The sequence below is a fragment of the Haliaeetus albicilla genome, chromosome 19 (genome assembly GCF_947461875.1).
Source record: "Haliaeetus albicilla chromosome 19, bHalAlb1.1, whole genome shotgun sequence".
Lineage (NCBI taxonomy): Eukaryota > Metazoa > Chordata > Aves > Accipitriformes > Accipitridae > Haliaeetus > Haliaeetus albicilla.
The window spans coordinates 6,974,069-6,989,113 of NC_091501.1; the positions used below are offsets into that span (position 1 = coordinate 6,974,069).

The 15,045-nt window shown below is 35.2% G+C and overlaps 1 protein-coding gene across 2 annotated transcripts in view; it reads right to left on the reverse strand.

The window, feature by feature from the left end:
• Positions 1–15,045, reverse strand: part of PARPBP (PARP1 binding protein) — a 51,505-nt gene that overhangs the window by 7,342 nt on the left and 29,118 nt on the right. For both annotated transcript variants that reach the window (XM_069807461.1, XM_069807459.1), the window contains exons 8-9: positions 13,399–13,577; positions 8,973–9,054 (exon numbers count right to left, since the gene is read on the reverse strand). In XM_069807461.1, coding sequence (XP_069663562.1) covers positions 8,973–9,054; positions 13,399–13,577 — 261 coding nt within the window. The remainder of the gene's footprint in view (positions 1–8,972; positions 9,055–13,398; positions 13,578–15,045) is intronic.

A 15,045-nucleotide genomic window follows, 5' to 3' on the forward strand; every position in this document is an offset into this window, starting at 1 on the left:
TGTGCCAGATAACAGCCTGAAAAAGAAAGGCAAATTTAACAGGAAGAACTAGACAGCCTGACTCTCAACAATTCTAATCTTTAAGTGTTAGTCTACTCTGTACTTAAAACTTTTACCGTAAGGTAAGACTATATACACAGACATTTACAAGGTTTTGTGTGCTTCAAGTTTATGCCTTAGATCACCAAGTCATTAAGTGTATGTCATTATACTCTTTTCAGAAAGTGTTTTGATGGATAGAGAAGGTATAACCAGAATAAGCTTAAGAATTTGAAATAATTAGAAATGCAACTCTAATCTAGTTAAAACTTAATCAACATCCTACTGTACAATTACAATATTCAGAATTATACAAATACAATATTCGGTATTGTAAGCTGCATCACAAGAAGCGTGACCAGCAGGTCAAGGGAGGTGATTCTCCCCCTCTGCTCTGCTCTGGTGAGACCCCACCCGGAGTACTGCCTTCAGCTCTGGAGTCCCCTGTACAAGACAGACATGGACCCATTAGAGCGGGTCCAGAGGAGGGCCATGGAAATGGTCAGAGGGCTGGAGCATCTCTCTTGCGAAGACAGGCTGAGAGAGTTGGGGTTGTTCAGCCTGGAGAAGAGAAGGCTCCGGGCAGACTTTATAGCAGCCTTCCAGTACCTAAAGGGGGCCTACAAGAAAGCCGGAGAGGGGCTTTTTACAAGGGCAGGTAGTGACAGGACAAGGGGTAATGGCTTTACACTGAAAGAGGATAGACTTAGATTAGATGTAAGGAGGGAGTTCTTCACTGTGAGGGTGGTGAGGCATGGAACAGGTTGCCCTGAGAGGCTGTGGATGCCCCATCCCTGGAAGTGTTCCAGGCCAGGTTGGATGGGGCTTTGAGCAACCTGGTCTAGTGGAAGGTGTCCCTGCCCATGGCAGGGGGGGTGGAACTAGATGATCTTCAAGGTCCCTTCTAACCCAAACCATTCTATGATTCTATCAATATAAGGGGCTTACATTTTCTTTAAGCTTAAGGTTACTGCAATACTAATGAAAAATATTTTCCTGTATTTGCTATGTTTCTTAAACACTCCACCTTAATCCTTTAAAATTCCCTCAATTCTTAATTATTGTTCAGCAAACGACACACATCAAAAATTACACAACAATAACTTGCACAGAATTCTATCACATATTCATATTGTGAGAGGCAAATAAGCTACAATTTGTGCTGAGTTGATGAAGCTATAATAAACACAGCACAAAGAACACCAGACTTGAGCAAGAAACCCTGATAGTTACCATTCTATAAACAACAATAAATCCAGTTATTCTTTGGGACATCAGGATTTCTCTTCACCACTCCCATCTGACACTTCACTGATTCAGTTTGCAGGGATTAGAATATGTGGAGTCAAAGGACAGAAGTCAAGCCCAAACACTGAAAAACTTGCAGCACAAACCCATCTGTCTGTTTCAACTTCACTGAAGCTTGAAATATGCCTCAAAACTCCACTCTGTATTGCATCACATACTATTTGGTCATTTGCAAACAGTATACAAAGCTCTACCAAATATGACTGTTTCAGCTGATGCTAGTACTATTCTAGAGGGTATATATAAATAAAGAGGGCAAGACTAAATTTGTTGAAGCAAACTTCCCAACTAGTCTAGGAATGTATATTTACTAGTAAAAACAACTGTATTACATTGAGTGAGGTAGCAATAAATAAATTTTAATAGCCTGCAGGCAGAACAAAAGAGCACAAGAAGTCTAGCACTGAATTATAAAGTAGAGCTTCACTGGAATTTTTAAGAAAAAAAAAAAAAGAGTGACTTAAAACTTGATGGAAGCACACATAATGAAGCCCGTCAACAGTTTGAAATAGCTCTTAGAAATTAGAATTCTTTTACATTAAATTCACTGAAATCCACTGCTTTGAGGGCACCAGCCCAATGACCCACACCTCTGGGAGAGCAAAAGGATGTTGGGAGCTCAATTTGCTAATCAAATAGTTGCACACAAATGGTGTGCAATAAACTCAGACTTACTATCCCCTCTCCTCTTCACAAGCAAGTGGGATGTTGTTATTATCCCTGTACAAAGAAAGAAATTCTGCTGTATTTCAGAAAAAAGGGTTAGCTGTTATCGCTGTTCGGCTGGAAGAAAGTATGACAGAATTTAAGACAGAGTTTCAGAGCATTTAGGTAAATTAGTAGTCCTAATGAGTAGATAAAGCAGGACATTTTCCCACCTTGACTTCTATATCTAGAGAAGTTTTTCAGTTGTTCAAGATGCCAATATAAAACATTCACTTTTATATGAAATATTAATGGTGCATGCTCTATTTATTTCTAAAAGTTAGTTGATAATCTATTCCAGATCTCCTTCCATCATCTGCATACAGACAGTACTGCCAATATTTAGTCACTAAGAATGTTGAGATTTGTTTTTTTATACACTGGAATGGCATAATAGAATTTGAAAACCTACATCAGTAACAACAAACACATGTTTTTATTTTCTAGCCAAACATTTAGAGTACTATTTGGAAGAGGAAAAGAGATAAAAAGAGAAAATGTCTCTTTTCCACCTTTACCCTTGTCCGTTTAGAAGAAAAATATTAAAGGTAAGTTGAAAGAGAAAGTTGAAAAAGGGAAGGGATTGCAAAGGGAGAGTAACAAAATAAATGGTAAGTATCATTGCCAAACCAAGGCATCATGTTATTCAAACATGAAAAATGTCCTGAATAGCTCAGGTAATAGCAAGTTTTTATTGTACTGAAACTATCAAATTTTTTTTAGCATGACGTTGTACCAGCTTTTTGCTATCCCAAATTAACCGACTACTGTTTTGAGAACATTTAGCCTCAAATCACCTCATTATTGGGTTTCTAAAGTACTCAAAACTCACAGCTACAGAGCCTAGCAAAGTAGTTTAGGGGTCTTGCAGAAACAAAAATGGTACTTTCTACACAAGTGTGGTTTATCAAGTGACGCTAATATTAATGTCTTTCTTCAGATTTTATGCTGAACATAACCTTTTCCTCCCCTCCCCCTCTCTTCTCCAGATACTCATTTTTTGCATACTCCATACACATTGAAACTACTAATCTGCTTAGTGTTCTCCATAATTGTATTCCACTTAGAAATAAATATTTCTTGCTACAATAGATGAGACCTGAGGAAGATTGTTTTCTCTATTACTATGAATTTTCTGCTCACAATTATAGTGGGCATACAGAAAACTCTTGATAACTTCCTGTTGATAGTTGTCCAAGTCACAGTTTATTTGTACTGGAATCACAAATAGGCAAAACAATTCTCTCAAGTAACAGCATTTAGACAACTAAGCAATGAAAAATAACAGCAGTGCATGAAGCTAGGTATTAAGTCATTTTACATAGGCATGAACAAGTCACATGAGAAAGGCATACAGGGATTTTTTGCTTTGTGGAGCTTTTTCCTTGGAAGGATTTCTATACACAGTAAAATTACAATGAACTTCAAACATGCCAAGATTTGTTAGAGTTCTTAAGCCACAAATTCTTTTTAAAACTAAAACTACAGTTATGTTCCCAGTTGGAGGGAAATAGTGCCTCATATAGGAAAGGTTGTCTCCAGTTACATTAAGGAAAAAAACATGCCAAACTACTGAAAGTCCTTGCAGCTGTTTCAGGGTAAATGTGTTAACAATGCAGCAGGATTTCTAAAACAATGTATCAAAGGGCCAAAACAGTCCTAACTTTACAAAAAAGATCTGTTACTCTCTCATATATTGCATGCTTACAGCCTGATAGCTTTTGTTCCTTCCTTCTTAACTCCTAAAGTTCTCAGTTTCATCTAATCCCATTAGTTCATGAACAGTATTTCACCTACAACTTGAAAGTCTAACTAATCTTTTCTGGTGCAGAAGAAACATGAAAACCTTATTATGCAACATTTTTGTTGTCTTACGTTGCTCTTTAACCTAAACAAAGCAGGTGATTGTAACAGCCCTTCCATTCCCCCCTCTCACCAATAAGCAGGATTTACATAACCCCATTGAAATCAACAAAATAAGTAGTCAAACAGTAGAGTATCTACCCATTTCAGATAAATGGAAGTATGATTCAAAGAGGCAGACATAAGGTTGGATGTAAACTTTTTAGATAAAATACCTCTCTCCTGTCCAATTAAACTTTCTACATATTTTATAATGCAGAAAGGAGTGATAAGGACAACTGACAAGAGACATAATTCAGTAGATGTTCTATAGACCTTTCTGAATGAAAGACTCCTTCCACAAAATATCATTCACCAGAAGACACTTCACTTAAATAACAGATAACAAACTTGAAACTCTAAATTGTCTCTCAAAGGAAGATTGACTTTCTTATTATTACTCTTACCTGCTTTGCTGGAGGGAATGAAAAAATGCAACATGCTAGTTCCCCAGACTTCTTTCTCCTCAACGGATAAGAGCAACAGCTTTGCCTCCTAACAAATGCCGTTATAGTTAGGTGATTTTTCTGCATCTCTTCCAGTATTTCATGAGGATTGAAAGACAAAAATATTTCTTTGTCTTTCACTGTTGCCAGGAAGTTATTTTGGCACAATGGAAATACCCACAGATTTATTTTATTTTTAAACACCAATTCCAGTTCATAGCTACCTGTATATTTCATCCACTCTTCATATTTCTAGATACTAAACACATATGCATGATGCTATGCCCTAGGTCTAAATATTATCAATCTGCACTCCTCCACATAATTCTGCAGAAGTTGAGAGATCAGTTCCTTTTAAGGAAAGAAAGGACATAATGATTTTTTTTTCCCCTCTCTCTTTTCTTTTTTCTTTTTTTTTTTTAATTTAAAGAAGTGTTTCTCCTTTCACTTGCTGGATTTTTCCTAAGTTTCTTTATTCAACACATATGTCTTGATGGGACTCAGCATACAACCAAACTAATCGTCACTACTGTGTTTTAATTCCCCTCTCAAGTATCATGGAAAAGGGAGACTTTTATGGGACCAGTTCTAATGAGAGATCATGAATTTGTACTATAGACTAACCATCTAACCACCTATCAGAGGCAGCATGGTAAAAAGGTCCTCAGGACAATTTTATGGAACTAATGCTTCCATCATACATATTGCATAAGAAACTTCTCAGAAGAATCATTGACATTGAGAAGAAACACCCTGTTGCTATTGTCTTATTCAAAAACCAAATGTCTGGTATCTCTTCTGAGTCGATTGTTAAAATGAGTGCATCATGCATCAAAAAATTTACAACTGTGAATTTTACAAGCAACCTGTACACATTTCAGTGTGGTTGTATGAAATAATAACGAAGACTGATATTCAGTGTAAGAAGGTGATAAATATTACTACAACACTTGAGATCTATGGTCACAGACAAGGAATTCATTGTGCTGTGTGCTGCACAGTAAAGACTGAACAAAATTTATTTCTACCAAGAGACATTACAATCCAAGACAAGAAATATATGGATTCACAGAGAAAGGAACTGAAATTAGTCATTGTAATGGGCATCCATCTCAACACAAAGCACTGCTAAGTTTTGGGGAGAGGTTGATTTAAAGGTACTGAAAAAGGTTTTAAAAGATGATAATGAGTTCTGCAGATACCATACCTGTAGGAAATCTCTTCAGCCATAAGAAATGGTATAAAACAGACAGCTGAAAGAGCTAGTCTGAAAATTAACAAATGAACAATGAAGATTGGTATTGCAGGCTGAATGTAAGCAAAGACATATCTCAAAGCAGCAAAACAGAAATAATCAATGGGTTGGGATAGGTTAAAACAAGTAGCTTATGTACTACAAGTTAAACGAACAGATTGAGATGCAAGCAGAATGGCATCTAGTGTCTAATCACTTTGATAACAACTTTTTGTACAGCAATCTCAGTGAAGAAAGATAAGCCAAAAAGGCAACTATCAAGTCCAAGAAAAATACATGGCAGCACATCAAAAATCAAAATGAACATTTAATAACTTATAGTTGAGTGGACATATGGATAGAGAAGAATATATTCCAGAGGTGTTATGGAGTGAAAAAGTAACAGGTAGGATACAGTCCTCAATGTTAAATATACCAGGAAAGATAGACATACCACCTCAAGATCAACAGCTGGATATTCACAGGATGGTATAGAAGTAAGAAAAGATGTCAGTTTTGACAGAAGGGACACGTAGGTCAGACATAGATCTGTGAACTGTTCATAAAGATGATAGCTGAACTTCTGTTTGTAGATGTATTCATCTACAAAGAAGGTACAGAAAGAGACGAGAAAGGGCCCTATAAAGTCTTCATAGAAAAAGGAAGAAAAGGAAGGAGTAGAAACATGCAAAGGAAAATCTGTATAAATTGTTAGAAAGGTAGAAAGAAAACCAGAAAAAGACAAAATGAAAGATGAATGTTTCAAGAAAGAAAGCAGGATTTTACATGAGAGGAAGGAGATCAAAAGTGAATGGCAGAGAACTATCGGGTTTTCAGTTAGAAAAGTCATTAGTTGTTTGGCAACAGCAATTTTAGTTGACTGGAAGGAAAAGCAAGACTAAAGTGAACATAGGAATACCAGAAGAATAATTCCAGACTTCACAGGAATATAGTGTAGTTTAGATGGCAATGTTTGGCTGATACACAGAAGAGAATTGCAAACATAATGTGAAACACTCAAACGTCTTATCTTGAGTAAGAGGACTCTCTGCTGATACATAATTGAGGAACATTCATACTCTGAACTGCATGATTTTTATTTCATTTTTTTAAATGGAAAAACATCTTGAGATATTTGGCCTCAGTTCCATGCTGTACTTTGTCTCTGTGGTACAATAGGATACGCTGGAAAAAAGCCATGAAGAAGACTGATTATGATTACTAGAGGCAGTCTAGCAGCCTCAATGTTGCTCTAAGATATGAGTTGTGTAGCCCCAAGCGGCTATTCAGTTTAACGTTTTAATCGCGTTACCATCCATATTGCTAAAGTGAAGTTCACCATCACAGCTTTAATCTACAACAGATAACACTATAAGAAAGCTTTACAGTCTTCTAAGATGCCAAAGAAAGTTTAGAAGTGCGAACCACAGACTTTAGACCTGTTGCTTATTCTCTTTAAATTTTTGTTTTCATAAGACAAAAGGTCATTTATATTTCAATATAGTCATCCTCAATTGTATTAGGCACCTGGTGAGCATCAAAATCAGTCTGAGAAGTTGACTGAAAGACCTCAAAACTCATTGCCTGAAAACATTAGATGTTTCATTCTATTTTGCTACAGGTACATTCTATTTCATCAATCATGGTGAAGCAAGACTAGGACATGAGTCCTACAGAAAAAGTCAGATTCTTGTATTGTATTAACAAGGATCATAGGAGTCACAGAACCCTTATTAGAGTCAGGCCCTACAAAAGCAGCACAGGAGAGTGTTATGATGAACCTTTGCATGCAATTCCTGCTTCTGAAGTATAACTCATACAATTATTCAGAGGCCTCTGAAAGAACTACTATTTGCATAGAAATTATGGTAGCTAGTCTAGTATTTTTGATTAGCAAAAAAGTATTTCCAAAAATGTTAAAATAGTTTCATAATATGAATCAGTCTCAAGATTCATATTTTTGATAGTTTCTGTCAAAAACCTCCTAAGTTTCCAGTAGAGGTCTCAAATGTGACAGGTAATTACTTTTAGATAATAATTTCTGTACTCTGATACTGAACACAGCTGTTCATGAATCCAATTACAAAACCTCTATTTAGATAAGAAAACCATCTATTTCAATGTATTATGCAAACAGCATACCACATTTTTGCTATTTGATGAGTAAAGCTGCAATTTAAATATACTGTTTATTGTAAAATTAATATAATGAAGATCCTTTATCAGTTTCAATCTTTCGTAATTTGCCTATGAGTTTTAAGCTAAATTTCACCATAATTAGTACATGTATCCCAAATGACCATTATCCACCCCACCCCCATTCCAAAAAAAGCACTCAGAATGAAGTTGGTGTATATTTAAAACATATGCTGGAAATACTGACAGTGCTTTTCATTACTTCCTTTTAATTATTTTCTACTTCTCAAACATGTAATATGTTAAAATTCCCCTCATATCCAGTGACAGAAAGGTTTTTTCCATTTTGCTGTTCTAGAACTAATTCTGGCTTAAAACACCCCTGTTTTCTTCCTTATATACTAATTACATTTGTGTTTTCACCTGTTGTCAGGGCTAAATTTGTAAAAATATTAAGTCACTACTTTTATTTAGTTCTCTGTTGAAATGCTGTGAAAGATACAAGCTCTGCCTCTTTCCACAGTCCCAACATTCAAGTTGGTCTTTTTTCCTCAAAATTGTCAATGTAAAATTCAGTACACTGGAAGACTGCAGTTTTCAGAAACATTGAAGTCATTCTTTTGAATAATGCCACTCCCAATACAAACATACTGTTATAATGTTCCATTTCATCTACAAAATAGCAAACACTAGCATCTTCATTTTATTGTTCACAAAGCAATGTTATGGAAAAGCCCTCAGAATGTTACAAATAAAAGAACCCTAAAAAAATGCAATGAAAAAGTCATTATTACACTTTTAGAATGCTGACGTTATCAGAACTGAAATCAAGTGCCTGTGTTCAGTTTTATCTCTGTTTTCAGATAGCTTCTATAGTCCTGAAATACATTGATGGTTAAATGAAGAGATATAGATTAAGTCAGTATGGCTCCATTAAGAGATCTTGATTAGGAAGTACTTTTAAATTTAAAGCCTTTCTCTTCTGGAGTTTCAGATATTTCCACTCATATTACAACATATTACACTCATATTTCCACTCATATGTTTGAGTTAGGCCATTTACCAAAAGTTAATCACAATTACATTTCTTTAGCTGTGGGATACATTTCAGCCAAGTATTTGAGAATTTTAACACTGTTGTTTTCATTTTAGCATTACTACTTCAGTGCATCTATAGTCGCATAGCAATTCCTACACAGTACCTTAATTTTTTTTTCATCCATAGATTCCTGAACACGTTGTCTAAGAGGTTTTGGAGAATATCCACTGGATTGTGCTGGAGATCTATATTAAAAAGAGATAAGAAGTATTTAGAACATGTAAAAGCAATTAGTTAAGAAAAATAGTTACCTTACCAAGTTCCTCAGAAAGAGGAAAGCAAGTATCTGTACTCTCCAAGCCTAAGTAACTACATGTACTGTGACAACTTAAGACAGTATAATGAAACCAAACCTACAGTTCCAATTTCTGGTATCATTTTGTAGCATGCTTACACTATCATAGTTCTGCAGCCACAGTATTATTATTTGTAATGCTAGTGATTAGTTACAAAGTCACCATTCTACTTACAGCCCCTTGAGTAGCATCTCGTTGACATCCAGAATAATTTTCCTCATATTTACAGATGTTTCAATAGAAGTACTCAAACAAAATGCTTCCACACTCCTATATTTCAGTATGTGAATAGTTACGTACATGAATGAAAAGTTATTGATGCATATAAGAGGGGATTTTTTGGTCTTGAAATAAGAAGAATTAATCTGTGCATCTGTAAATAATTACTTCTCTGTTTATGCTCATGGCAGGCCAGTGTGCATATGAGGACAGTTTTTTTAAAAAATAACTCATTCTTTATTTTTATTTATTTAGCTCATTCTATTCAATTATTCCATAAATAAAATTTATTTTATTTTATTTATTTCTATTTGTCTGTTGTGCAAAATTTCTGCAGGACCTTGCAATGTTTTTGCTATTTAAATTGCCAAAATATGTGGCTTCAGCATGCTCCTGTCTACACTTGTTCTGGTTCATGAGTCCTCTTTGTAACCTGTAATGACAAAATTCTCAGCATCCCACTTTTCCAACAACAAATGATTCCTCAGGATAAGTGGCTGATTAAATCATCACTGCTTCTCCAGTGCATGCATAGATTAGTTTCCTTTTCAGTGCCCACAGAAATGGGTTTTCAAGAGATTGTTTTGTACCCAAGATCAACATGGGTATTCCTTAAATAGAAGGAAATTTTAAAAAGCCAGAAAAGAAATGAGCAAGAAATAATGACTGGCTTTAACATTAATAGGCTAGGAAGATGATGGGAATGATATAAAAAACAGCAGCAAACAAAAAGTTGTCCCAAACCCTGAATACCTGTTGAACCTGCAAACCCAGAAAAACAGAACCTTTATTGCAAAAAGTTATGAAAATACTTAATCCATGATCATGCAAAATTTAACTCTAATTAATAATAAACATAATAATTAATAATAAACATAAGTAATATCATTAATTATATCAGAATCACCTTATTTTGATTTCAATATCATCACTACATTTTTATGTTTGCTTAAAATTTTAAAATTACTAGGGGAAAAAATAGCACACTTCTGCCTTGCATGCGGCTTCAAAATACAAAAATAGCAACAGAATTTTATTTGAACTTCTATAATGCATATCTAAAAAAGAATATTTTCCAGAAGATTGAAATGAGGTCCTTACAGAAGGAAAATATTTGACAGATATACTAAAGAACAGATTAAGTAAGAAAAACTTCAGCTTGCTTAAGATGTTCTAAAACACTGAGGATGTATTGCCAGTGGTTATGTTTTCAGTTCCCAAATATGCATGTATTTCACAAATTACAATGAAAATATTTTTAATTAAAGCAAGCCAACAAAAAGTTAAATACAACAGCTGCTTCTCAGCAGTAGCTTTTTTGCAGGATTTCAGTGCAGAGAGATAAATCTACCCAATTGATCTAGAAGTTTATTAAAAGAAGAGTAAAACAAATCAAGCAAAATTCCTGAAATGCTGAAGTTTTGAAAAAGAGGTGCTCTCATTTAACCTCAGTCTTCACCTGAAAACTAACAGTGCTCTTTCAAACTGACCAGAACCCAGACAAAACTACTCACAAACTTTAAACATATTTTGGGATTCTTCAGTAATGAAATCTCTAGAAACAACAAAAAGCATTGTGGTAAACCTCAAAATGATAACTACCATGTGATCAAAAACCATAAAACAATAACTACCATATGAGCTGACCAACAATCTGATACACAGAATCAGATTAGCAAAAAGAATCTGAAAACTGCAGTGACATTTACTGCCAAAGATACTGCCATTTATCCTGTAAACTGTTCCAGAATGACTATTAGCAATAGACTGGCAAAAAGACAGCAAACACTCTAGATCAAATATTTGAGACAAAGCATTAACAAAGAAGTGCTGGACCATAGAGGTGCCCATACACCAATACAAATCAGAGTGACACCTTAGCTACTATCCTGTGTAGTATTAAGGTGTACAGCATTCATAAAGCAACTGGAGCCTTACAGTGAAGCTGCCAGAGAAATGCAGAACACAGATTTGATAAAAACTGAGAACAGGTGTTGTTTGCAAGTTTCATTTCAGTTTTTGCAGTTTTTTATTCCTAAAACAATTATTTAGGATCATAAATTCAATACTTTGAATAAATTACTTCTAACACAAATTTTTAAATAGAAGCGCACAGATAATATTAAAAAAATTATAGACTGGAAAATAAAATCTAAACCAAATTGACCCCTAAGTAGTACTAAGGAAAACATAAGAATTGCCTAGATTATGATATAAAATCCCAGATAGCAGTACCTGCTTACACCTACACCAAGAAGATTTTAAGTCAAACAAATGTCTTATCTTTTGGGGGAAAATTCAAGAAAATTAATTCAGCTGAAAAATCAAATGAGGTAAGTGAAACCAAAGCACTCAGTGGGCACTCTTATTCAGAAATAGGTGGTTTAAAGCCCATTTTTGATTAAAGAGTTACTTAAAAAAAAAAAAAAGAAGATTTCTAGCTCTGAATAATAGCAATGTTTAATTCAGAAGAATTCAGGTGGGCCTTTATTCCATTCACATAAAGCAATAGCCTAAATCTGACTAAGCTCCTTTTAATTCTGATAAAAATACAACCACACAGAGGTTTATTAATGAAACAATATAAACAGTAATGTGGATCAATTTTCCTGTATCTGAAGTAATAAAAAAATAAGAGACTGAAATCGTGGTTATTTTAGGCTTGTTACATAATGAAATAGAAATGTATAGCTACAGCCATCCTCAGATATTAGAGAGGTGAAAGAAATATTCCACAATATGTTGTTACAAGCTGCCTTTTAAATTAAAAATTATTACAGGTTTATTTAGAATTCTTATTAGTGAAACTAATTTTTTTAACTTTAATTAGAATGTGCTTGTTCTTTTGGTTTCATAAAAGAGGTTGAACGATAAATCTAATAGAACTCTTAAATTCTTCAACTTTTAGGATCCTCCATCTTCCAGTTTAGGACCTATCACTGTTTTTCTCTTTCCTTGCTGTTATCCTCACAGCCTTGCACCTACACACTCTGATAGTGTTGTTATGGTGGGGCTCTCATGGGAAACAACTGTCACCAGCACAAGAAACACCCCCTTCTTCCCCACTTTTCCTACCCTTTTCATTCTAGCTCTTATGTTAGGGAACCCCCAAACATGCATGCACAGACCTTAATAAGCAACTGGCCACGCAGCCCCTGCCCTCATGAACAGATGCTCCAATCGCCACTAAAGGCACCAAAAGCAGGGACAACCAATAAGGGGTTTGAGCAGGTCCTTATGAAGACAATATAGTTACACTGGGAAAATAACTATTGGGGAACCAACCACCGTACTTCAGAGGATGCTTGTCTGGGAACCCTGGCGGTTTTACCTCCCAGCTAGCCACCAGGGAGAGTTTTCTCTTTCCTCTCCTCTCCCTCTTTTGATTTTATTCTTCCCCAAAAGCAACTTTCACCATTAGAGTCAATGTATGCCATCAGCTACAGACCCTACTAGTAAATCTTCACGCGTGTAAATTTTTTCCAACATCCCTTGTGCAATACTATCCCAACTGGTGGATCATGATACGAAAAAAATACTTAAAACTGTCTCCACAAAATGATAACATAAGGAAGAAAACAGGATATAATCCAAAAATGTCTTGTGTCACAGCTAGACAAAGAAGGCATCTTCAAATTGAATAGGAATCTAATTAGCTACTGAACAGACAGTATTTGCACTTACGAGTTCAAACTCAACTTAAGAGGTGAGTATTTGGAAGATTTGTTGCAAAGGATATTCCTTCATGGGTTTTGTGCAGCCCAGAAATGTACGAGCTCAAAAAGTCCGTTATTGCAAAAGTATCTTGAAGATACAGAAAACGCAAATGAGGAGGTAGAATACTTTTCAGAACTTGAGACTGCTCTAAGCATGCTTTCCAGCTAACCTCACAACAGACTGCATTTTGGTCATTTGCTTTGTGTAAGTAGTATCAATGCTTTGTTAGCCACTCAGTACAAGATGTTTCAAAACAAAACAACCTAACACAAACACAAAAAACCTTCTAGTACTCACCTGAAGAGTGTCAAAACAGAGGTGACTCCAAACACATTTAAGCTTTCATCATCATATAATAGTTCTGCTTTGTTCTGGGTAGGAGGGCTGACAGCTTCTTCATCCAGAAGAACTAGTAAGACCTTTACAGTATCTCTGCCACAATACACAGTGCCATGATTTATGGAATGCAATTTTGGCTGAAAGTAGATAAAATTAAAAGGAACATACAACAGAAAAGGTCAACAAGCCAGACCAATAGCTCACCTCCAAAAGCAACCCATATCAACACAAGGTGTGAGAATCCCCTCCTTCCCTTTTGCAGTAAGCATTTATGAGGAACCTGCTCATGGGAAAGTTTCTTCCTCAACACAAGCAATTAGTAGAGTTTGGATCACTACCATCTGGAGGTATACACTGATGAGCAAGCCACACAGATAAATATACAAATCTGTGATGAAACTGTGCAGCAGAAATTAACATATTATTTTCTCACAACAAATATGAGTGCTATGGGGTACACAAACACATTCTGGTGAAGTCCAACTCCTCTGACTAACAATCTGTTAAAGCAGTTGGTTAAAACTGAGATTTCCATCAAGATTTGACAACAGAGGTACTTGGCACAATCTCCTGTTGTTTGGAACAGGATGAATTCCTCACAATTTTCCACAAGAATAAAGAATTCCTTAAAGAAAATAATAATCCACATCTGGAAGTGCTCAATGCTACAGTCAGCAGTACAGATGTAGAACTCCATAGCCACTATGGGACTGCAAGAATTGCAAGTTTGCTATATTTTTCTTTAAAAGTACTAGGAGTTCCACAGAGAAATTTAGTGCTTAATACACAGTAGTAGATTTTAAAAACTATAGGCTTTCCTATTTACCAATACACAGAAACATTGAATAGCCTGACTTTGTTCAGAACGACAGGACAAGCAATGAACTACATTTATCTAATCAGTTAACTCCTTTTAAACACAGTCTTGAAAAGATCAAATTCTATTTCTCTCTCTATTTGATTACATCAATTAGTGTATGTAGCTTTCAAGAAACCATAGCAACACATGTCAGTCAGTTACTATAAGTTATAATCAATAGCTAGAAATAGCAATTACAGAAATGGTTGTTACTTGGCTTTATAGAATTGGCCTATTTCAGTACCATTTAATTTCCTCAAAAATTATTCTGAACCTCTTCAGTCATTACATCACCACATCATAGATTTTTATAAAATGTCATGTGTGTCACGGTAAATTTGTCTTAATGAGAAAAGTACAAATTTGGCATCATTTTGACTGGTTATACACAAAGGAAAAAAAATAACCCTTAGAATATAACATAACCTCCTAACTGCCAAAAGATGACCTTCAGAAATCTCATATACTACAACAACAGTGACTTGGTGTACTAATCATAGACTAAAATCCTATTGTCCAAGGCACAATAAGAACTTTAGGCAAGACAACAATCCTTGCCATAAAAATCTTATTAGTAAGCTTAAAATCATGATTTGAATTGTTTTTTCAAGAAAACTGTTGATCAGTCCTTCAAGGGTAGTGACCATTAGCTGCTCCAGACTCTTCTGGCTGGTTCCAGAAACACCAGCCAGATTCCATTTACAGTAGTAATTTTCTCAGGAAGAAATTAATCATAATTCCTATTA